Source organism: Schistocerca cancellata, chromosome 4 (genome assembly GCF_023864275.1).
Source record: "Schistocerca cancellata isolate TAMUIC-IGC-003103 chromosome 4, iqSchCanc2.1, whole genome shotgun sequence".
Taxonomy (NCBI): domain Eukaryota; kingdom Metazoa; phylum Arthropoda; class Insecta; order Orthoptera; family Acrididae; genus Schistocerca; species Schistocerca cancellata.
In genome coordinates, this window is record NC_064629.1 from 725512811 (window position 1) to 725533363 (window position 20553).

The window sequence follows — 20553 nt, forward strand, 5'->3', positions numbered from 1 at the left end:
GAGAGAGAGAGAGAGAGAGAGAGAGAGAGAGAGAGAGAGAGAGAGAGAGAGAGAGAGAGAGAGAGAGAGAGAGAGCATGCGTGCATAGCTCAAATAATTTAATTAAATCTATACAAACAATGTATACACTAAAATAAAACCAGCAACTATACTTACGAAGAGACGCCCCACATCCTACTTTATGTCAAGCTGAAGTAGCATACTGTGCTCGTGCCTTGGCACGTTGGGCTGCCTGCAGATCAATAGCACTATTAGATCGGAGTGCTGAAGGGCCAGGAGCTGAACCTCGACGTGGTGATCCATCTGCATAAACCAAGATAAATTTGTAACATTTAATACGTTACGGATGAGAGACATTGTTTTGAATGCCATGCTGACTGCTACTCAACAGTGACTACGTCAAAAAGACATTCTTTCAATAGTGATATTTCCTAGAGTACATGTATCTTGAAACTTAAAGCTTTTCGAGATAAATGGAATGTTTCCTGGTTACCATCTGCAAGTATCACATTTAGTGAATCACTGCCAGTGATATACATGCAAGTTAATCATCAGAGAGAACAATCAAATACTTAAAAAATGTAGCTTCATCAGACTGTGTATACTGTTTGGTTAGGGCATTTATTTGTATGTAATACGTTGGTTTTAGCAACTTAAATGTATTTGATTTGTGCTGTGATGTCTCAAAGATTTTCAGTAATTTCTTTCCACAGCATATCTCTCCTTACACTATAGTTGATAGTTGTGTCTTTGCTGTGTGAACAAAACAAATACCTGTGCCTATAATGCTCAGCAATAAAGATTTGCAAAACATACTATATATAGAATATATGTAATTGCCAATGACACCCCCCCCCCCCCCACACACACACACACAGAGAGAGAGAGAGAGAGAGAGAGAGAGAGAGAGAGAGAGAGAGAGAGAGAGAGAGAGAGAGACAGCTAGGAAAGAATGGCAGCAATGGAACAAGATAGGAATGTGCCACCAGCGAATTCACCCTGAAGCAGAAAGGGGAAGTCCATATGGTACACATGATGAAATAGGAGGAGTTGGTTAAGGGGTAATGGGTGAGAGCCTAGAACAGAGAAAGATGGAAACAACAGAGAGTAATAAGTGGGAGCAGATTATGAGATAGAAGACTCTGACTAAATTCAAGTGTTGGAGAGAGACTGAGGAGGGTTTTGGGAGGGAAACCCAAGAGACAGAGTTGACGTGGTTATGAGGAATGTGTTATCTGATATTGAGACCTGAACTTTTTTGTGATCAAATATTATGTTCATCTATATATACATCTACATGGATACTCTGCAAATCACATTTAAGTGCCTGGCAGAGGGTTCATCGAACCACCTTCACAATTCTCTATTATTCCAATCTCATATAGCGTGCAGAAAGAATCTTTCATACAAGTTCTGATTTCCCTAATTTTATCGTGGTGATCGTGCCTCCTTATGTAGGTCGGTGTCAACAAAATATTTTCGCATTCGGAGGAGAAAGTTGGTGATTGGAATTTCGTGAGAAGATTCCGTCGCAAAGAAAAACGCCTTTCTTTTAATGACTTCCAGGCCAAATCCTGTATCATTTCTGTGACACTCTCTCCCATATTTTGTGATAATACAAAACATGTACTCCATCAGTCCTATCTGGTAAGGATCCCACACCGTGCAGCAGTATTCTAAAAGAGGATGGACAAGCGTAGTGTAGGCAGTCTCCTTAGTAGGTCTGTTACATTTTCTAAGTGTCCTGCCAATAAAATGCAGTCTTTGGTTAGCCTTCCCCACAACATTTTCTGTGTGTTCCTTCCAATTTAAGTTGTTTGTAATTGTAATATCTACGTATTTAGTTGAATTTATGGCTTTTAGATTAGCCTGATTTATCATGTAACCGAAGTTTAACGAGTTTCATTTAGCACTCTAGGGACACTTCCCACCCACATAATTCAGAGAAGCTGGTAGTGGGCTGAGTGGAGTGACACAGATGGTGCAGGATATGAAGCAGCCATGAAGCCAAATGTGTTTTGCTCAATATCATGCTGGCCACAATTTTGCAGTGTCATCCATTCAGGTGGGCAGCTGATGGGTTGTCAGTCCATCATAAAAGACTCTGCAGGCATGTGATGCAGTCCAGAAATAAAGCAGAGAAGACTGGTGTATCATTCTAGTGATAAAACAGGTTGTAAATGGGGAAATCCACTGGCATAGGCAACTTTGACAAAGGGCTGAATGTTATGGCATGGCACTGGGACCAAGCATCTCGAAAACAGTGAAGCTGATTAGCGGTTTGTGTGCTACTGTTATGACCATCACTGGAAACTGGTTGGAGGATGGGGAACCTATGAGAAGACAACAAAGTATTAGGGCTGGCTGGGCATACCTCATCACAAAATGTGGAGATCGGAGGCTTGGCCAGTCTGTAAGGCAGAATAGTTCGTGTTCTGTGGCAGATCTGATTGCAGACAATAATACTGGTGCTGGTACAACTGTCTTGGAGCACACTGTTCAACACACACTTCTGAACATGGAACTTCACAGCAGAAAACCCCTACTCCTTCCCATGTTGCCCCAACAACAGAGTCAACAATAATTACATTGGACACAAAATCATTGAGATAGGACTCAGAATCAATGGAAGCACGTCACCTGACTGCCTTAATCATGTTTCTTGTTCCACAACGACTATATTAAGAGTCCACATACATCATCATCCTGTCCAATAGCTGATCAACAGACGCACTGTGTTCAGGACCCAGGCCCATGGGGCAGTACAGTGATATGGAGGACATTCACCTGGGCTTCTATGGGACCTGTGGTAGTAATCGAAGGGACTATGAACACTGTGGACTACATGAACACTTGCATCTCTCCATGCTTGATGGATCCCCTGATGGTGTCTGAAGTTCCATGCCGCTTTTCACGGATGATGCTGTAGTATACAGAGAAGTTGCAGCATTAGAAAATTGCAGCGAAATGCAGGAAGATCTGCAGCCGATAGGCACTTGGTGCAGGGAGTGGCAACTGACCCTTAACATAGACAAATGTAATGTATTGCGAATACATAGAAAGAAGGATCCTTTACTGTATGATTATACGATAGCGGAACAAACACTGGTAGCAGTTACTTCTGTAAAATATCTGGGAGTATGCGTACGGAACGATTTAAAGTGGAATGATCATATAAAATTAATTGTTGGTAAGGGGGGTGCCAGGTTGAGATTCATTGGGAGAGTCCTTAGAAAATGCAGTCCATCAACAAAGCAGGTGGCTTACAAAACACTCGTTCGACCTATACTCGACTATTGCTCATCAGTGTGGGATCCGTATCAAGTCGGATTGACAGAGGAGATAGAGAAGATCCAAAGAAGAGCGGTGCGTTTCGTCACAGGGTTATTTGGCAAGTGTGATAGCATTATGGAGATGTTTAGCAAACTCCAGTGGCAGACTCTGCAAGAGAGGCGCTCTGCACCGCGGTGTAGCTTGCTGTCCAGGTTTCGAGAGGGTGCGTTTCTGGATGAGGTATCGAATATATTGCTTCCCCCTACTTATACCTCCCGAGGAGATCACGAATGTAAAATTAGAGAGATTAGAGCGCGCACGGAGGCTTTCAGACAGTCGTTCTTCCCGCGAACCATACGCGACTGGAACAGGAAAGGTAGGTAATGACAGTGGCACGTAAAGTGCCCTTTGCCACACACCGTTGGGTGGCTTGCAGAGTATAAATGTAGATGTAGATGTAGATGGTGCTGGCATCAGCAGGATAATGGTCCATGTCATAATGCCAGAAACGTGATACAGTGGTTTGAGGAGCATAATAGGGCTCCCATGTAGATGTCATGGCCACTAAATTGCTTGATCTAAATCCGACGGAACACATCTGTGATGTTATCAGGAATCAGCACTACACTCCCAAATAGCCAGCCTGTAATTATGGATATTGTGTGTGTTATTTGGTGCCCCACACCTCTGGAAACCTACTGATGACCTCTCACATTCATGCCATGAGGAATTGCTGCTATGTTGTGTTTTACATGTGGACCAAGATGCTATTAAGCAAGTGGCCCTACAGCCTTGGTTCATTTGCGTAAATGGCATAACTGCTTTGAGCAGTTGCCCTGTCTCTGATGGGGTAAGTTATGCTCATGATAGGCCTGGGATAAGATATACTGAATGGGTGTATGGAACATATTCTGAACCTGAGCCTTTCACAGGTATATAACCCAAGTAGTGCATGTGCATGTGCATGTTACAGTCCACTGAGACAAAAGGGCAGCTCGTTTTGTATTATCACATAATATGGGAGAGAGTGTGGCAGATATGATACGTGAGTTGGGATGGAAGTCATTAAAGCAAAGACGTTTTTCGTTGCGGCGAGATCTATTTGCGAAATTTCAGTCACCAACTTTCTCTTCCGAATGCGAAAATATTTTGTTGAGCCCAACCTACATAGGTAGGAATGATCATCAAAATAAAATAAGAGAAATCAGAGCTCAAACAGAAAGGTTTAGGTGTTCGTTTCTCCCTCGCGCTGTTCGGGAGTGGAATAGTAGAGAGATAGTATGATTGTGGTTCGATGAACCCTCTGCCAAGCACTTAAATGTGAATTGCAGAGTAATCACGTAGATGTAGATGAAGTAGGAAACACATTGAAGCACTGCTACAAGGCAACTCTCTCACTCGGTTGATATCCTAAGAGGATTTCATCAATCAATTTCACCAAGAAAAGTTCCAATATTCCATACTGAATGTGGCCTCTATCATTAAAACAAAAACTGAGTGAAGTACATTCTATCCCAGCTTTGTGTGCAGATTTGCCACATTAGCTAGCAGTTGAATGATGTTACATGGCAACATGGGTACCCGAAATGTAGACATTTGTAACAATAGGCTGCTACCTAATGGATATTTGTTTTGCCTCGAGTCACCCATGACATTAACATGTAGCACATGTTGAGTAACTGTTATTTTAAAATATATTTTAAACATATAAAAATATTTTAAAATAGAGTTCGATGATCTCAGTAGTTAAACTCACATTCTGTGAGAAATGACATTTTACTATCATGACACATGATGGCTCCTTATGACGTCTACAGCTTATAGTTTAAGAGGGCTGGCAGTGTTCAGTCCCAGTCTGGAAGATCCCAGATTCACCAAATCAGCACTCGGTAAAGACTGGCTGAGTTCCCTTAGGCACTTATCATTTGGCACAGCAATGAGGACTTGTAGATTATTGAATATTGTGGACACAGTGAGCCTTCACCTCATAAATGACACGATACCTGCTATAACCACGTACATGATATTTGGATACACAATGCAGCACCAGCTGCTGGTGCACTACACTTTGAATATTCCACCAACAGAACAGCATCTGCGTGGACCAGCCACCAGAGGCCGCTGCAGTGGCCATATGACTTGTGCACATGACACGACATCTGTCACGCCATCTACTGGAGCCCTCCTCTTTATATGCATGGTGCAGCAGACACTTGCTCTCCCACTGTGTTCTTACTTATTATTTGCAAGTGATTATATCAGTACTTGGATTGTTTCTATGTTTGTATTTATATTCTAACTGTTTTTCACTTGTATGCGGAAGAAGAATTAACTATGGTTCATTTTGGCCGTACTGTTGTTTGTTTCAACAATACAATACCTGTTATATTAGTTAAAGGAAAACTATTCACTAATTAAAGTCACTGTTTTGAAATTAAGTATCTGTTGTACTCCCCCCCCCCCCTTCCCCCCCCCCCCACAACAAAAACAAAAAAATCCCACTTGAGAGAGCTAAAACAACACAAAATAATGATGATATAAGACAATGAATGAAGCACTAAAAACATATGCTCACAGAACAATAATTCATGAGTGTACAGATTTTCAGTTACGCACAACAGAAATAAAGCAGCAGTCATATTAGGTACATTTTGAAAGGGAGAAAGATGGAAGATATGGGTTAAGCCCATAGGTGATGAAACTGCTGGAGACTGCCCTTGAGCTATGCATGGGAAAGAGTATGTCATGAAATTGGCTATGGTGTCTTCAAAGGTACCATCATGGTTTTCACTTGCATGATTTAGGAAAGCCACTGAAAATCTTATTATCTTATTTCTAACCAACAAGACAAGAGATTTGAAGCCCACTCCTCCTAAACGGAGTACAATGCCTTGACCACTCTGCAACCTCGGTGATGATTTTGGAACAAAAGAAATTTACAGTCAGACCTTTACCACAACAATGAGACTCCAACAAGGAAAAATACAATACCAGAGCGCACATACTGGAAACATACAGCTATCATTGTATGTTCAACTACAATAAACATTGTAAAACTTAAGGGTCACAAAGGTACACCAGTAAATACTAAAGAATTAAGAGAATGAAGTAAGCCACTGAGATCTCAAAAGACCTTATGTAACTAAGTGAGGTGAAAATTGAAAGGTGGCTCACGCTTTAGAACACTAAGAACTATCCCGAAAAGTCTTGATGATCCTGTGCATATTTGTTGTCTACTTTCCTCAAGGGGTTTGCATTTCAGCTTTATTCACTCACTGTTTACAAACTTTACCGGAGATTAGTTTTTTTTATTTTTTTAAAAGGACCTTATGGTGTGCAAGGATTATTATAGTGTTACACACTGGAGAGCGAAAGAAACTGGTATACCTTCCTAATACCAGGTACTGCCCCCATGAGCATGCAGAAGTGCTGCAAGATGACGTGCCATGGACTCAACTAATGTCTGAAGTAGTGCTGGAGGGAACTGACACCATGAACCCTGCAGAGCAGTCAATAATTCCATTAAGAGTACGAAGGGGTGGAGAACAGCATGTTGCAACGCATCCCAGATATGCTCAATAATGTTCATGTCTGCAGAGTTTGTTGGCCAGCACAAGTGTTACAACTCAGAAGAATGATCCTGGAGCCACTCTGTAGCAGTTCTGGACGTGTTGGGTATTGCACTGTCCTGCTAGAATTGCCTATGTCAAACGGAATGCACAATGGACATGAATGGATGCAGACAAGATGCTTACGTACATGTCACCTGTCAGAGTCATATCTAGACATATCAGGGCCCCATATCACTCCAACTGCACATGCCCCACATCATTACAGAGCCTCCACCAGCTTGAACAGTCCCCTTGCTGACATGCAGGGACCATGGATTCATGATTATGTCTCCATACCTGCACATGTCCATCAGCTCAATACAACCTGAAACGAGACTCGTCAAACCAGGCAACATGTTTCCAATCATCAACAGTCCAATGTCAGTGTTGATGGGCCCATGTGAGGCATAAGCCTTTGTGTCATGCAGTCATCAAGGGTACACAAGTGGGCCTTCGGTTCCGATGATGTCTTATTGAATATTTGCATGCTGACACTTGTTGATGGCCCAGTATTGAAACCTGAAGCAATTTGCAGAAGGGTTGCACTTCTGTCACTTTGAATGATTGTCTTCAGTAGTCATTGGTCCCGTTCTTGTGGGATCTTTTTCTGGTCACAGCGATGTTGCAGATTTGATGTTTTACCGGATTCCAGCTATTAATGGTACACTAGTGAAATGGTTGTACAAGAAAATCCCCACTTCATAACCACCTCTGAGATGATGTGTCCCATCACTCGTGTGCTAACTATAACATGAAAGTAACTAAATAACTCACTTAAATCTTGATAACCTGCCATTGTAGCAGCAGTAACCGATCTAGCAACTGTGCCAGACATTTGTTGTCTTATATAGTCAGTGTCGTATTCTGCCTGTTTATATATCTCTGTATTTGAATGAGTATGCCTATACCAGTTTCTTTAGCACTTCATTGTATATCACTGGATATTGTACAGAGTGATAAAGAAGGCCACTAACTTTTGAAATTGCACTATTCATGAAATAATGTAGTTAGAGAGAGGGCAAACTGAAATGATATGCGGTTTTACTGAAACAAAACACTAGTGCAGAAACTGGCCAAAAGATGGCGCTGGACAGCAATACATCAGTAACATCGCATGACAATCATGTATAAAATGAGCTGTAGTGAGAGAGAAAGCCAGATGCACCAGCAATCACGGCATGTTGGTTTTATCAGGAATGACACTATTCACAAAGCTTTGCTATCAGAATGGAGAATCCGCTACTGCATCTTTACGATCCTATCAGCATAAGAAGGGTGTTCGAAACAGTTAAAGGTCGTCTGACAAGTGTAGCTGTGAAGAAAATGATCACAAAGTTCATAACCAAATGCTATTTAGATGATCGGTCCGGTAGTGAATGATCAGACTCCAATTGCTACTTCTGCTCAGGTAGTTCAGGAAGAAATGGAGGTATCAGCAGGTTCATCTCTGCATGGTGAAGTCAGCGCTCATGAAGTCGCATGGCGCACTGGCATTCCACGCACTATTGATTAGAGAGTACAAAGGTGTAGCCTCCAATGCTATCCGTACAAAATCCCCAATTGTCAAGAAATATTAGCCACCGATTTTGTCACACGGAGAGCATTTGTGGTGTGGGCACTTCAAAGAATGGGGGACGATGACAACTGGTTGTCTAATGTGTTGTGGAGTGACAAGTCCACTTTACACTTTAAGGGTGTGTCAACACCAACAACAGCAAAATTTGGTTTACCAAAAATCCTAGAACTGTCATGGAAATCCAACTGCATGTCGAGAAAGTCATGGTGTGGCTTGGATGTGCCACATTAATTGTGACTGGACCCTTTTACTTTGAGGAAATGTGAGCTGCTGTTTTCAAACTGTCAGCATGACGGATTCAAGGTACGCCAATATGTTACAGAATCGCATCATCCTTAGCCTGGCTAATAAACACCTGCTGGAAGGTATGACTTTTATGCAGGTTGGCACTTCACCCCATATAAAAGATTTCTTGTTCACATTGTTTGGTGAGGATCGCGTGCTGAGCTGCCACTTCAGTCATGCTTGGCCTCCCAGGACACCAGACCTCAATCCATCTGATTATTGGTTGTGGGGTTACCTGAAGTTGCAAGTCTACCGCAATCATCTAATCTCATTAGTTGTGCCAAAAGACAACATCTGACGGCAATTTCTCACCAAACATACTGAGATATACAGCACTGTTCACGACATTGACCCTGGACTGCAGGTATTGTTGATGAATGATAGCCGAGATGTCAAGCATTTATTAACATTGTCTTTGCTGAAAATAAATTGTTACGCTACTTATTGCTTTGTATCATATGAAGTGCCATCTGTTGGTCATTTTGTGCACCTTTTTTTGCTTTCAGTAGAACTCCATGTCATTTCAAGCATATATGTCAATTTTTACCTCACTACTCACATTAGTCCATGGAATGATGAATTAGCGAATGTTAATGGATTTCTGGGTCATCCTGTATAAAGGCATTTAATAAGTGAACATGTGCTGAGTTTTTACAAATATGTCATGCATACAATTTAAAAAAAAATACTACTTCATTTTAATTATAATTTTATTGCATAAACCTAATCGGGTTTTCATTTGAACTGTTTTGAAAATAGGCATGTCTCACTGAAGTTCCTTATTACTTTTGGATGTTCACTGTCAATTTTTTGATTCTGAATTACATCCGGCTGTAGTTTTTGTATTCTGTAGCTTTCTAGCGTCTCCAGGATATTTAGTGTTATACCTTTTGGCTGTGTATGAAAAATGGTCAGCACTTTATTCATGTCTGGTATTTGGCAACATACCACACAGATTGGTTGTGACAACTGGCTTAACTAATTCTTTAGTTGAAGGGCTGCCATGTGTTCACAAAATCTAATGTCAAAGGCTTTCCCTGTCTTTTTAATATAGAAGTTTCTACAACTACATTATATTTTATACTCTCCATGTTTCCAAAATTTATCTTGTCTGTTTACTATATGTGGAAATGCTATTCCTTGCTTTTCTTGGTGTTGATTTTATGTTTCTCCAGGATTTCTGATTTACAGTATAAGACAGTACCAATGAATGGTGTGTTATGGGGTAAGTGTTTTTTATGTTCTTTAGCTTTGTCACACACTTTGTTACTGGCTATGTTCTAATCATTCTGTTATGGTTTCAACTTTGTAACCATTTTTCAGCACTAAATTGCCAACTACTTTGCAATACAGATTTTGTTACAACTGCATCTTCTGACAGGCAGTGTTAGTCCCTATGGAACATACTCTTAAAATGAAAGCAAAGCTGCCGTAAAGAGTCATAAATAAAAACTTGAAGTTAAGTGATTGGTTACATTGTATTTTTACTGCAATTATACTCTTACACAATGATGCAGCATATCAGAGCCCAACATCATCTGGTAAACAGTAGAGCAACATTAATTAGCATTCAAGTATTCATCACTCTTAATGTCATCATTGTATGAAAACCTCTATTTGTGTGTGTGAAAGGAAGGAAAAATAATTACTTAAGCTGTTACACAATTTAACTCCCTCAAATGACACTCATATTTGCAGTACACACCAAGTATGGAAGATTTCGGAAGACTACTTGATTCTGAGAATTATCATTCAGATCAACTGCTAAATTTACAGCTTGTCTCGCATACATATCTGGTAATAAATATCATAATATTAATGACCAACAGAAAATGAAATGATTAAAATGCTGGAAAGTGGATCATCACTCATTTGATAGATGAAGTTGCAATAGGAGTGCAAAGTGTAATTATCCATACTTCAATTTCTTTAAACGGGAGTAGGCTATTTACTCAATGAATGAACTACACAGGACTAATTCAGTATCAATGTTATGTATGTGACAGCCAGTGTGAACAGTCTCATTAGGAAAGCATAATCATGTGGATCTTGAATACTCAATGATATTTCAAGAATGCAGCTGACTGATGTTTTCTACAACATACCATATCACATCTGAGTACTTATCAGACACTGTCAGATGAAATGCTGCTAGTTCACACAAAGATGTCTGAAAGGAGTCCACACGAAATACGTGTATCATGTGTGATAGAAAACAACTGGCTGCACTTATAAAACATAACTGGGAGCTGTAATGATTATATAAGCATGAGACAGCAACTAGAGATAGTCCACTAGAGATAGTCCAGAGACAGGATTTAATGGGGTTTGGGAATACCAGTGCTTATAAAATGAACAGTAGTTAACAATAATCAAACCTAAAATACACAAAATAAAGAAATACACACCAAAAATAAGGTTCGATAATGAAACTGAGATAAGGTGGAATAATTGTTTTAATCCAACAACAAAGAAATGAACACAATATACAGATAAATACTTAAAATCAAAGGGTGACAAACAACAACAAAGGTCTCTAAATTGATAGGAAATAGCACATGCCATTATCTTCAAAGGTAACAAAGATTACAGGTATGATACAAGTGCCAAGAGATTATTCATATCTCATATGCACATGAAGTGGCGCAAAAATTCTACAGCTTGGTTACATGCCATGAATGAGATACCTATTATCATTCTGTATAACACAGTATTGGCATACAACAACAAGGAGATAGAAAGGGTGGCCACTGTCTCTCCTCATCCTCACAATAGATGGGTTCATCACATTCTGATGATCTTTCTAAACTATGATTGCCCTCCACCCCCAATCCCTTGAGGTAGGTAGGTAGGTAGGTGGTGTGTGTGTGTGTGTGTGTGTGTGTGTGTGTGTGTGTGTGTGTGTAGAGGGGAGGGGGGGGGGGGGATAGAGAGATTAAATGGTGCTGTCATATACGGTCCCACATAAAGTAATAATTGGATACAAAATTTTCCAATTCTTATGCAGAATTTTAAACCTGCAAGAAGATATGGATAGCAAATTTCTAACAAGACTCATGCACCTGACATCCATCATCAAGCAGACGACATGATGAAGTTCAGAAATCTTCCATTCACAACATACATAATACTTTCTCATTTGGTAACAAAAGAGTAAAAGTCAACTGGGGTACAGCCTAATACAGGATTACCATGATTGAAGTTCCAGTTTCAAAATGCTGTAGAAAGAAAACCACTGCTCAGAATGACATCAAATTTGAACAGCATATTAAAACGCCATTAGAAAACAAAAGAAGTTTGTTCGTCAGTCTGTGTCTGAGACGCCCATCACTGTCTCCACGAAGGATTGCACACTCCTGGAAAAGCTCCATCACAAGAATGGTGACTGCACCAGTAGCCCTGCAGAGAATCCAGACACTTGAGGGTATGAAAAACTGAGATCTGATGGAAAAACTGAAAAATTGTTGGAAACCAACAAAGAGTTCAATACAGTTTAGAGATAAATATTCAAAACCAAAGGGTGACAACTGACAAGAAAGGTCTCTAATTGAAAAGGAAATGGCACATGCCTTTACCTTCACAGGTAGCAGTGCATGAGTTCTGCTCAGGTTCTGGAGAAAATGGTTACACAATTCAAAAAGACAGATTCTTTTGAAGTTCAATGTGGCAGAGGGAGGAAAGAAGTTGATCCAATGTCTGTCAAAGACATAATTGCAACACAGCACAACAGATCAAGCAGTATTGTGCAAAAATGCTGCACGTGGGGGAACCTCCCCAAACATTGGACATGCTTTGAGCAGTGTGTAAAATTCTACAAAACACCCTGCATTGCTCTCCATACATCATCACCCATGTTAAAGAGTTGCTTCCTGCTAACCTGCCAGCAAGACAAACCTTCAACAGCATGGATGTGTTGGTAGGATCATTTTTATGCAAGATGGTACTCCTCTGCACATTGTAGTCAGTTAAGCAGCTGCTACAGAGGAATTTCAGAAATGCTAGAATTATCAGCCATCATTTCCCTACAGTCTGACCATCCCAATCTTCTGATCTTAAACCGTGCAGTTTCTCTTTGTGGGATTATCTGAGAGGTGTTGTGTTCAGTGCTTGAATTCTGAATGTAGTTGAAATGAAGGCATGCACTGTGCAACATATTCTAAATGTCTCCGAGACACTCCAATCTGTTGTGGAACATGCTGTTTCTCAATTTCAACTTGGGGCAGAAAACAGTAGACAGCATATTGAACATGGCTTGTTTTGGTCTCATAACAATTAGAAACCAACATCATTTTACTTTTGATACAGTTTTTGGCCGCATGACAATTAAAAACTGATTTTTTCCATCCAATGTGGTATGACTTTGATACGGTGTTTTTTGTTGAGCGTCAAACTTATGCAGTCATGCACTTTGAACAGTATGGATGGTGTAACATGCAGCTCAAACCACAGCTGTCACACTGTAATTCCATCTGTCATTTGTAGAATTTTCATGAACTGTGTGTGTGTGTGTGTGTGTGTGTGTGTGTGTGTGTGTGTGTGTGTGTAATACACAGTTCAAACTTGATATCATTCTGACCAGGGGTTCTCTTCCTAGAGCATTTTGAAACTGAAACTTAAATTATGGACACCCTGTAGATTACACTAAAAGTAACTCAATGAAGCTTTTTTCTGCAAATAAATACAGTGTGTTTCACAGTTATTATTACAGGCTTTTATAGGTTGCAAAAAGAGCTTAGCAGATAAAGTTCTGATAAGAAGTCAATGACCGGACTGTACCATTTGAATGTCAAATAAGATTAAAGATTGAATCACTTCCAAATCTCCCAATTAGTGTTATGCACACTGCAGAGACAATGAGTTCTGACCTACGTGCTCTATTAGAGCCCACTGCACCGGCAATGTTTCCAGTACTCATCATAATGTTCTTGTTTACGCGATGAAGGACGTGCTCTTCAAAGTCGAGAGTGCGACACGTCCACAGAGAACCATAATTGACCCTCCTAGCAGTGACATAATAGTTTCTCACAGCCATTGTTGTAGTCAGATGAAATGGTATGTGATGTCATAACTACAACAGGGACTGTCTTCTCAGTTTGTGTATGTGCGCGCCATGAAGAAGAAAATTTGAAAGCGATGTGATATTCAAACTTATTTTATATCCAAATATTACATTTCAGGACATGGGTTCCCAATCAAAATTTTATCCACCAACCACTAGAAGTTAGTAACAGAAACTGTGAAACATAGTGAATATGAAAATTATAAAATAAACATTGATCTATGTAACTATTCCATTCTGTGGACACCTGGTCCCATCAAGATTACAGCTCAACTCAGCTGATAAACACACAACCATAAATAAATATCTTCTGCATGCTATAAAAATATTAATGATAGTGTAGGTAGTTGATGGTACCTGCAACAGTTCGACCTCTTGGAAAGTCACTTCCAGCTGCCAGCCTACTTCCTCTTTCTGTTTGCTGGTCTACGAAGTTGTTTGAATTTAACATTCCCATTTCAAGATTAAGAGCTTTCTTATGTGTACTATCCAGTGAGTTTAATATCTGCTCAGCATTTTCATGAAAATGGCCCCGGAAATGCCAGAAAGCCCTACATACAAACAACAAAAGCAAACAATTATATACAAAGTACACAACACATGAAAAACATAAAAAGAAGATACAGAACATAGATGTGCACGTAACTTACATGTACAGATACAACACTCATTTCACAGTCTGCATCACAATCTTTATCATGCACTAATAAATGAAGTTTACGTTACTCTTTACAAAGGGAGAAAAGAAAGGAAAACAACAAAGAAAAACAGAAAATGCAGAAAGAAAGAATTAAAGCTGCCCAAAAAATAACAACAGAAACTGGGAATAATATTCTCTAATAATGAAAAACTGAAGCTGCAATGCTATAGTGAATAAATGAGTGATATTCAGTAGAAAGTACTGAAAATCCTATAGATCAAGATAAAAGATATGTAACACTATGTGCAATTCAGCTGAACATATTTGGAGTGGCTCATAATTCATGTTACACACTTCTAAAGATTGTAGAGGAAGCTTAGTAGATCAAGTTTACATAGCAATCCACATCTGGAATCATCATCCAACGAAGCAACAGAGTATTTAAGTTATATGTGCCAGGGTCTTTAAATGTATGTATGTACACGGTGATTCCATGATGATGTTACAGGAGATGGATAAACACATCAATCTGAGGTAATGGTCCCTGTACCAAAAATGAATTAGTCGAAAGTTACAAATGAAAATTATTCTGATGCCTCTGACTGTGGTATACATGTACCAGTACTGTTGTTGCTAAGATTGTAGGGTAGCAACTTTCAGAGGTGGTAGTATAGACCAAGACAAGAAAAATTGTCTAGTCAACATGGACTCTAATATGCATAGCTGAGGATCTATGAGCACTTGTTCATCTTTGCTGTTGTGAAACACATCTCCTTCCCCAACATTGCAAAGGTAAAACAAATATGACAATTTGTTTCTCTCTTTCTTTATTTTTCCATCTATTTTATGTTTCCTGTGACAAAAATTTTATTGGAGAAAAACAGCCTTTTAAGCATGATGCAGAATGAAACCAGACTCAATCAAATGACTTACAAAGTAGGTGAGAGCATTATCCTCATTTATGTATTACCTCTTTTAGAAAAATATTCGAACCAATCTAGTATATTTAAAATAGTATACAATGAGTTACATGATGTTAGATGCATGCCAAATACAATCTGAGATTAATCATTAATACTCATCTTACTGTTATGACATATCTTAAGCATGATAACTTCGCCTAGTGTGTCATGAAATAACTAAATTACCGTTGTTGTGCACAGTTGCAGGATGAATAAATTAAGACAGTACAAATATAGTTCATCAGGAGAGTTTAACTATCATAGCAACTTCTGCAGTGGTTTGTTGCAGTTTAGCATTGACTAACCTTTTTCTGGATTGGTTTTGGCTGTGACATGCCATCCAAAGTGAGATATTGTTGAGTCAAGAGGCACACTAGTCAGTGCATAGCTACGGTTTCAACTGAACTGCCTAATGGCAAAATTACATTACACAATGTAATATCACAGTGATTTGAGTCAAAGGAATATTTCCCATTTTAGGCCTCACAACAAAACATTAACGGAAAGAGCATAAAAATCAGAAGAGAAATGTTAGTTCAGACATCCAGTGTAACTAGGAGGTTGCCCACTCTACACACAGTAGTAAGTATCTAGCAACTTTTCTGGGTGTCTTATAAACACATATCTGTTGGGTGGAACTAACTTACTAACAAGGGTGTGCTGGAAAGTAATGCCTCTAAATTTTTTATTCTGCTCTCAATACTAGATGAGGTATTACATGTCATGTATATTACTCAGTCGTTCCCGCTTCGCTGACAAAAACTGCAACCGTATGTCGCTAGAGGGCTCTGAATTGTAGTGCATAACAAAAGATTGTGTAACGTAACTGTGTATGTCAATACATGTGAAACGACGTGCTGTAATCAAGTTTTGAACTCGAAGATTTTGTCCATACATGGAGCACCATCTCCTTCAGTATGACAATGCCAGACCACAGATGAGTGCTGAGACATCTGCAACAATTCGATACCTAGGGTTCACTATGATAAATCATCCTCCATGCACTCCTGACTTGCCTCATTCCATTTTCATGTGGTTCCAAAACATATTCGATAACTTCACTTTGATAGTGATGAAGCAGAGCAAGCAGAGGTGAGGTAGTGGCTCTGTCAACAAAGTCAAACATTCTCATGGTGATGTCAACAAGCTTGTCTTTCGTTGGGAGAAATGTGTTCATCACCAGGGTGGCTACGTTAAGACATAAATATATAGACATGAAGAATAAAGGTGTAGAATGTTAATCAAATTTGTTTTATTTAAAAACCTTTAAGAGTTAACACACAAAAAATCAGAGACATTACTTTTCAGCACACCCTTGTAGTGATAATAATCAGAATACCACATAGATGTAGGCAACAATACATAGTATCTAAATGCTTAAATCAGTTATGTCCAAAATTATGCATTAATTTCAATTGTCATGAGGACTTTTTATAAGGAAATTGAACACAAAGATTTCTTAAGGGTTTCATTAATGCTTAGATGTTGAAATACGAGAGGAAAAATTTACAGCAAACAGCTTTACAGACTGACGGACTTATTTTTGAATACATAAATTATGTGTATAAAAATACAAGTTTCATTAGAGATGTATATCAAAAACTTCTCAATAATAGCATGCTGACTATCACAGAATACAACTCCAATGAAGCATTACTTGTATAATTCACTTTCACCTAAGGGAAATATAACAATAAACAAAGGATAAGGATAAGGACAAGTAACTATGAGATTTCACACTAAGAGATTGAGGGGGGGGGGGGGGGGGATTGCACAACTAACTGACATCACCCTTTATTAACACAATGCAGACAGAAAACTTTATGTTTAAATATATGGGGATAATAATGTCAATGTGAACATTTTTGTTGACAAAGTATATGAGGATAGGCTATTCTCACAAGATCAGGTTTCAGGTAAACTTAATCTTGATAGTATTTGACATGTTGACACTGTGTTCCTGACTGGGACTTATGTCCGCATCTCTGCCATTCACGGGCAGCATGTTTCCAATTGCGCTACCTGAGCACACATCACACACTGGCATAAAGCATTAATCTGCTACCATCTTCTCGGCATTCTCTTCCAAACTATGCATAGGTTCTCTCATGATCTCATAGGATTAACACATCCAGGAGGTATGCTCAGATAGCACAAATGACAGTTCACAAAACACAGGCACCTGTGTTTGAGCCCCATTACAGCACACTATTTCAATTTAGCACATTCAATTAGAAAATTCAGTCCCAGATACATAACTCCAGAGGTTAACAGGAAACAAAAATCAAAACAGTTAAACGAGTTGAAGCCTACTACCCATAAATATCAGTACTGTATCTTAATCACTGTATTACTTTGGTTTCATATTCATGGTTTGAGGGTTGTGATTTCTCTTCAGCTGCTCAATAAATACATGGCTGTGATGCAAAAATTTGATGAAAGTCTTTACAATCCTCACACCAACATGGGACATGGTGCATATGAGGCCTGAGAGTGAAGCATCAGCAGCATGTGGCACCTGATCGAACCCGTTAAGGAAACTGTCTCAGTTTTCAGAAACAGTGAAAAGGTTCAACAGCACCCAGTTATTCACTGACAAACCACATTGGCAACTTTCTGTTAGGCACTGTTTTCTTTGAAAGGTAGAGACACATGGAAAAGCACTATATGGGAAAGAAGGAGCTCTGAACAATTCAATGTTTGGTGTAGATGAATACCGAAAATCTTAACATGTAACATTTATTTAAGTCTGTTAAACTTGGAAATGGCTGGAGAGTTATAACGTATGATCAGTGAGAGCATCTCCGTGAAGGGGCTCTTCAATCTCATGATACTAACACTACATCTCCTCTTAAATAGAATGTACACTGCCACAGCAACCAAATGTGGAGAGTGCCTGTGTCATTAGCCATGTTTCCATAACAGACCTCTTTTAAGTGATTACAGTCTTGGCATGCATTGTAACAATGCACATTATCATGTATTCACTGCTAGTAAAGCCGCAGTTCAAAGTTGTGAAATACACCCCCCCCCCCCCCCCCCCCCCAAATCTCTATGCCTCCAGGAGATTCAAATAGTTCAAATGGCTCTGAGCACTATGGGACTTAACATCTGTGGTCATCAGTCCCCTAGAACTTAGAACTACTTAAACCTAACTAACCTAAGGACATCACACACATCCATGCCCGAGGCAGGATTCGAACCTGCGACCGTAGCAGTCGCGTGGTTCCGGACTGAGCGCCTAGAACCGCTAGACCACCGCAGCTGGCAGGAGGTTTATAGTCTGCTGTAAAGTACAGTTTCCTGTTATGGACCTGGTAGTGTATCTGTGCACGGAGCAACTTGTCACACAGAGACCACAGCTACTGAGCGGCATTGCATGCCGGACCTTGGTGTGTACTTGGCCTGCAGGGACAGCAATAATGTATGACAGACAATCCTGAGTGCGAGGAAGTTTATAACTCAACAGGACATGGGGTTAGCAAATATTGGAAAACTAAGCATTACTCTACAAATTCTTTTAGAAGAAACTGTGTGTGTGTGTGTGTGTGTGTGTGTGTGTGTGTGTGTTGTTGGGAAATAGGGGGGGAGGGGTGGGGGTATATAAGAGAAATATTAAATTGGTGAGTTAAACAACAGCTGGTAAGTCAAATGTAAGGCTATATTCAGGGTAAATTTTGCAGAATGCCATGACAGTGTTATATTTCTACTGGGGATACTGTGCTCCAATGCATGATTTGACTTTGCTGGAAGGTCACTCAAGACTACAGTTAAGTGTGTAAGCAGTGTCTATGAGTCAGAGCTATTGCCACTAATGTCTGGCCCAGTCGAACTATTGACTTCAAGTAATGTAACTCCCCTCCATCACAAATATTGGCATTTCATCTCATATATGTGTGAGTCTCCTGATGCCAACGCACCATCCATGCACTGTCTGGTGATGGAAAGTACAACAGTGCTACTGCAAAATCTGCCTTCCCATGTTCAGTTTGTTTCAAATTAATATAAAATTACTGTTTAATGAAGTACGAAAACAACAAATATTAAATGTGTGTACCACATCTCCAGGATGGTTGTTCCTGAAAAGGCCCACAATCAGATCTTCGGGTGGTCACTTACCCAAGAGAACTACACAATCAATCAAATCAAGATAGGACGATGAAAATGGGAAGCATTTTTATTGAGGATTGCTGCAGGTAATGTGAAAACAATGAATAAGAAAGTTGGACAACATGAAGAGAGAAATAGAGAGACATTTTGTAAGTCTTGTAGAGCTTAGTGAGGTTCAATGGGAAGGAGAATCTGAATGCAAAGAAGACAATTTATGAAGGATCGGAAAGGAAGGCAAATGGAGTTGGAGTTACATCAAAGAAACAGTTAAACATGAGCATAGTTAGGGGTATTCAAATTAGTGACAGAGTGTTAACAGAGAAACTAAACAGTAACTTTGTGAATACATTGATTATTAAAGTCTACATGCCAACAAGAAATGCAAACAAAGAGGAAGTGGAAAAAGTATGTGAGCAGACTGGGGAAGTCTGTGAAGAAAATTGGAAAGGACAATTAACAACTGTAATGATGGGAGATTGGAATAGTATAGTGGAAAGAGAAGGAGTAATATAGTTGGAGACAATGGACTGGAAAAGACCAATGAAAGGAGTGGAAACCTAATAGGTTTAAGTAACATCAACAGGTAGCACCTGAAGAAGGCAACGAGTTACGTGGCCGAAATATTGTGCCATAGCGACACAAACATCCGGCAGTAGACCCGATGATTCCACATGTCAAGATCTCGCCGGGAAAGCCTGAAGAGTTACATCAGAAGACTCTACGGGGAGGAGATGTACCTTAATATCAAGAAGCTGGATAAGCTTCGACAGAGGAAGGGGAGGATGCCGAGTTCTCTGTTTACTTCTGCGATGCCGAGAGGGGGATGTAGTTCCTGTCTTCGCCAGGTTGAAGCATCATGTCAACACCAGAACGGCGAACAGAATGGAACACCGTGCTAGCCTCGCACTGGTAAGAGAAAGAGTGCGTGACATGCACCACCGCCTAGATGTAATGTCCAGGGAGTTGCTGTATCTCCACCTTTCCATAGCAGCTACCCTGACCCGAGAAGACTGGGACCAGGTTGATGGTGCCTCTTG

General features: G+C 39.8%; 1 protein-coding gene across 1 annotated transcript in view; it reads right to left on the reverse strand.

Annotated features, from left to right (window-relative positions):
* Positions 1 to 20553, reverse strand: part of LOC126184407 (CLIP-associating protein 1-A-like) — a 378388-nt gene that overhangs the window by 248748 nt on the left and 109087 nt on the right. The window contains 2 exon segments of the mRNA XM_049926791.1: positions 157 to 303; positions 14162 to 14355. Coding sequence (XP_049782748.1) covers positions 157 to 303; positions 14162 to 14355 — 341 coding nt within the window.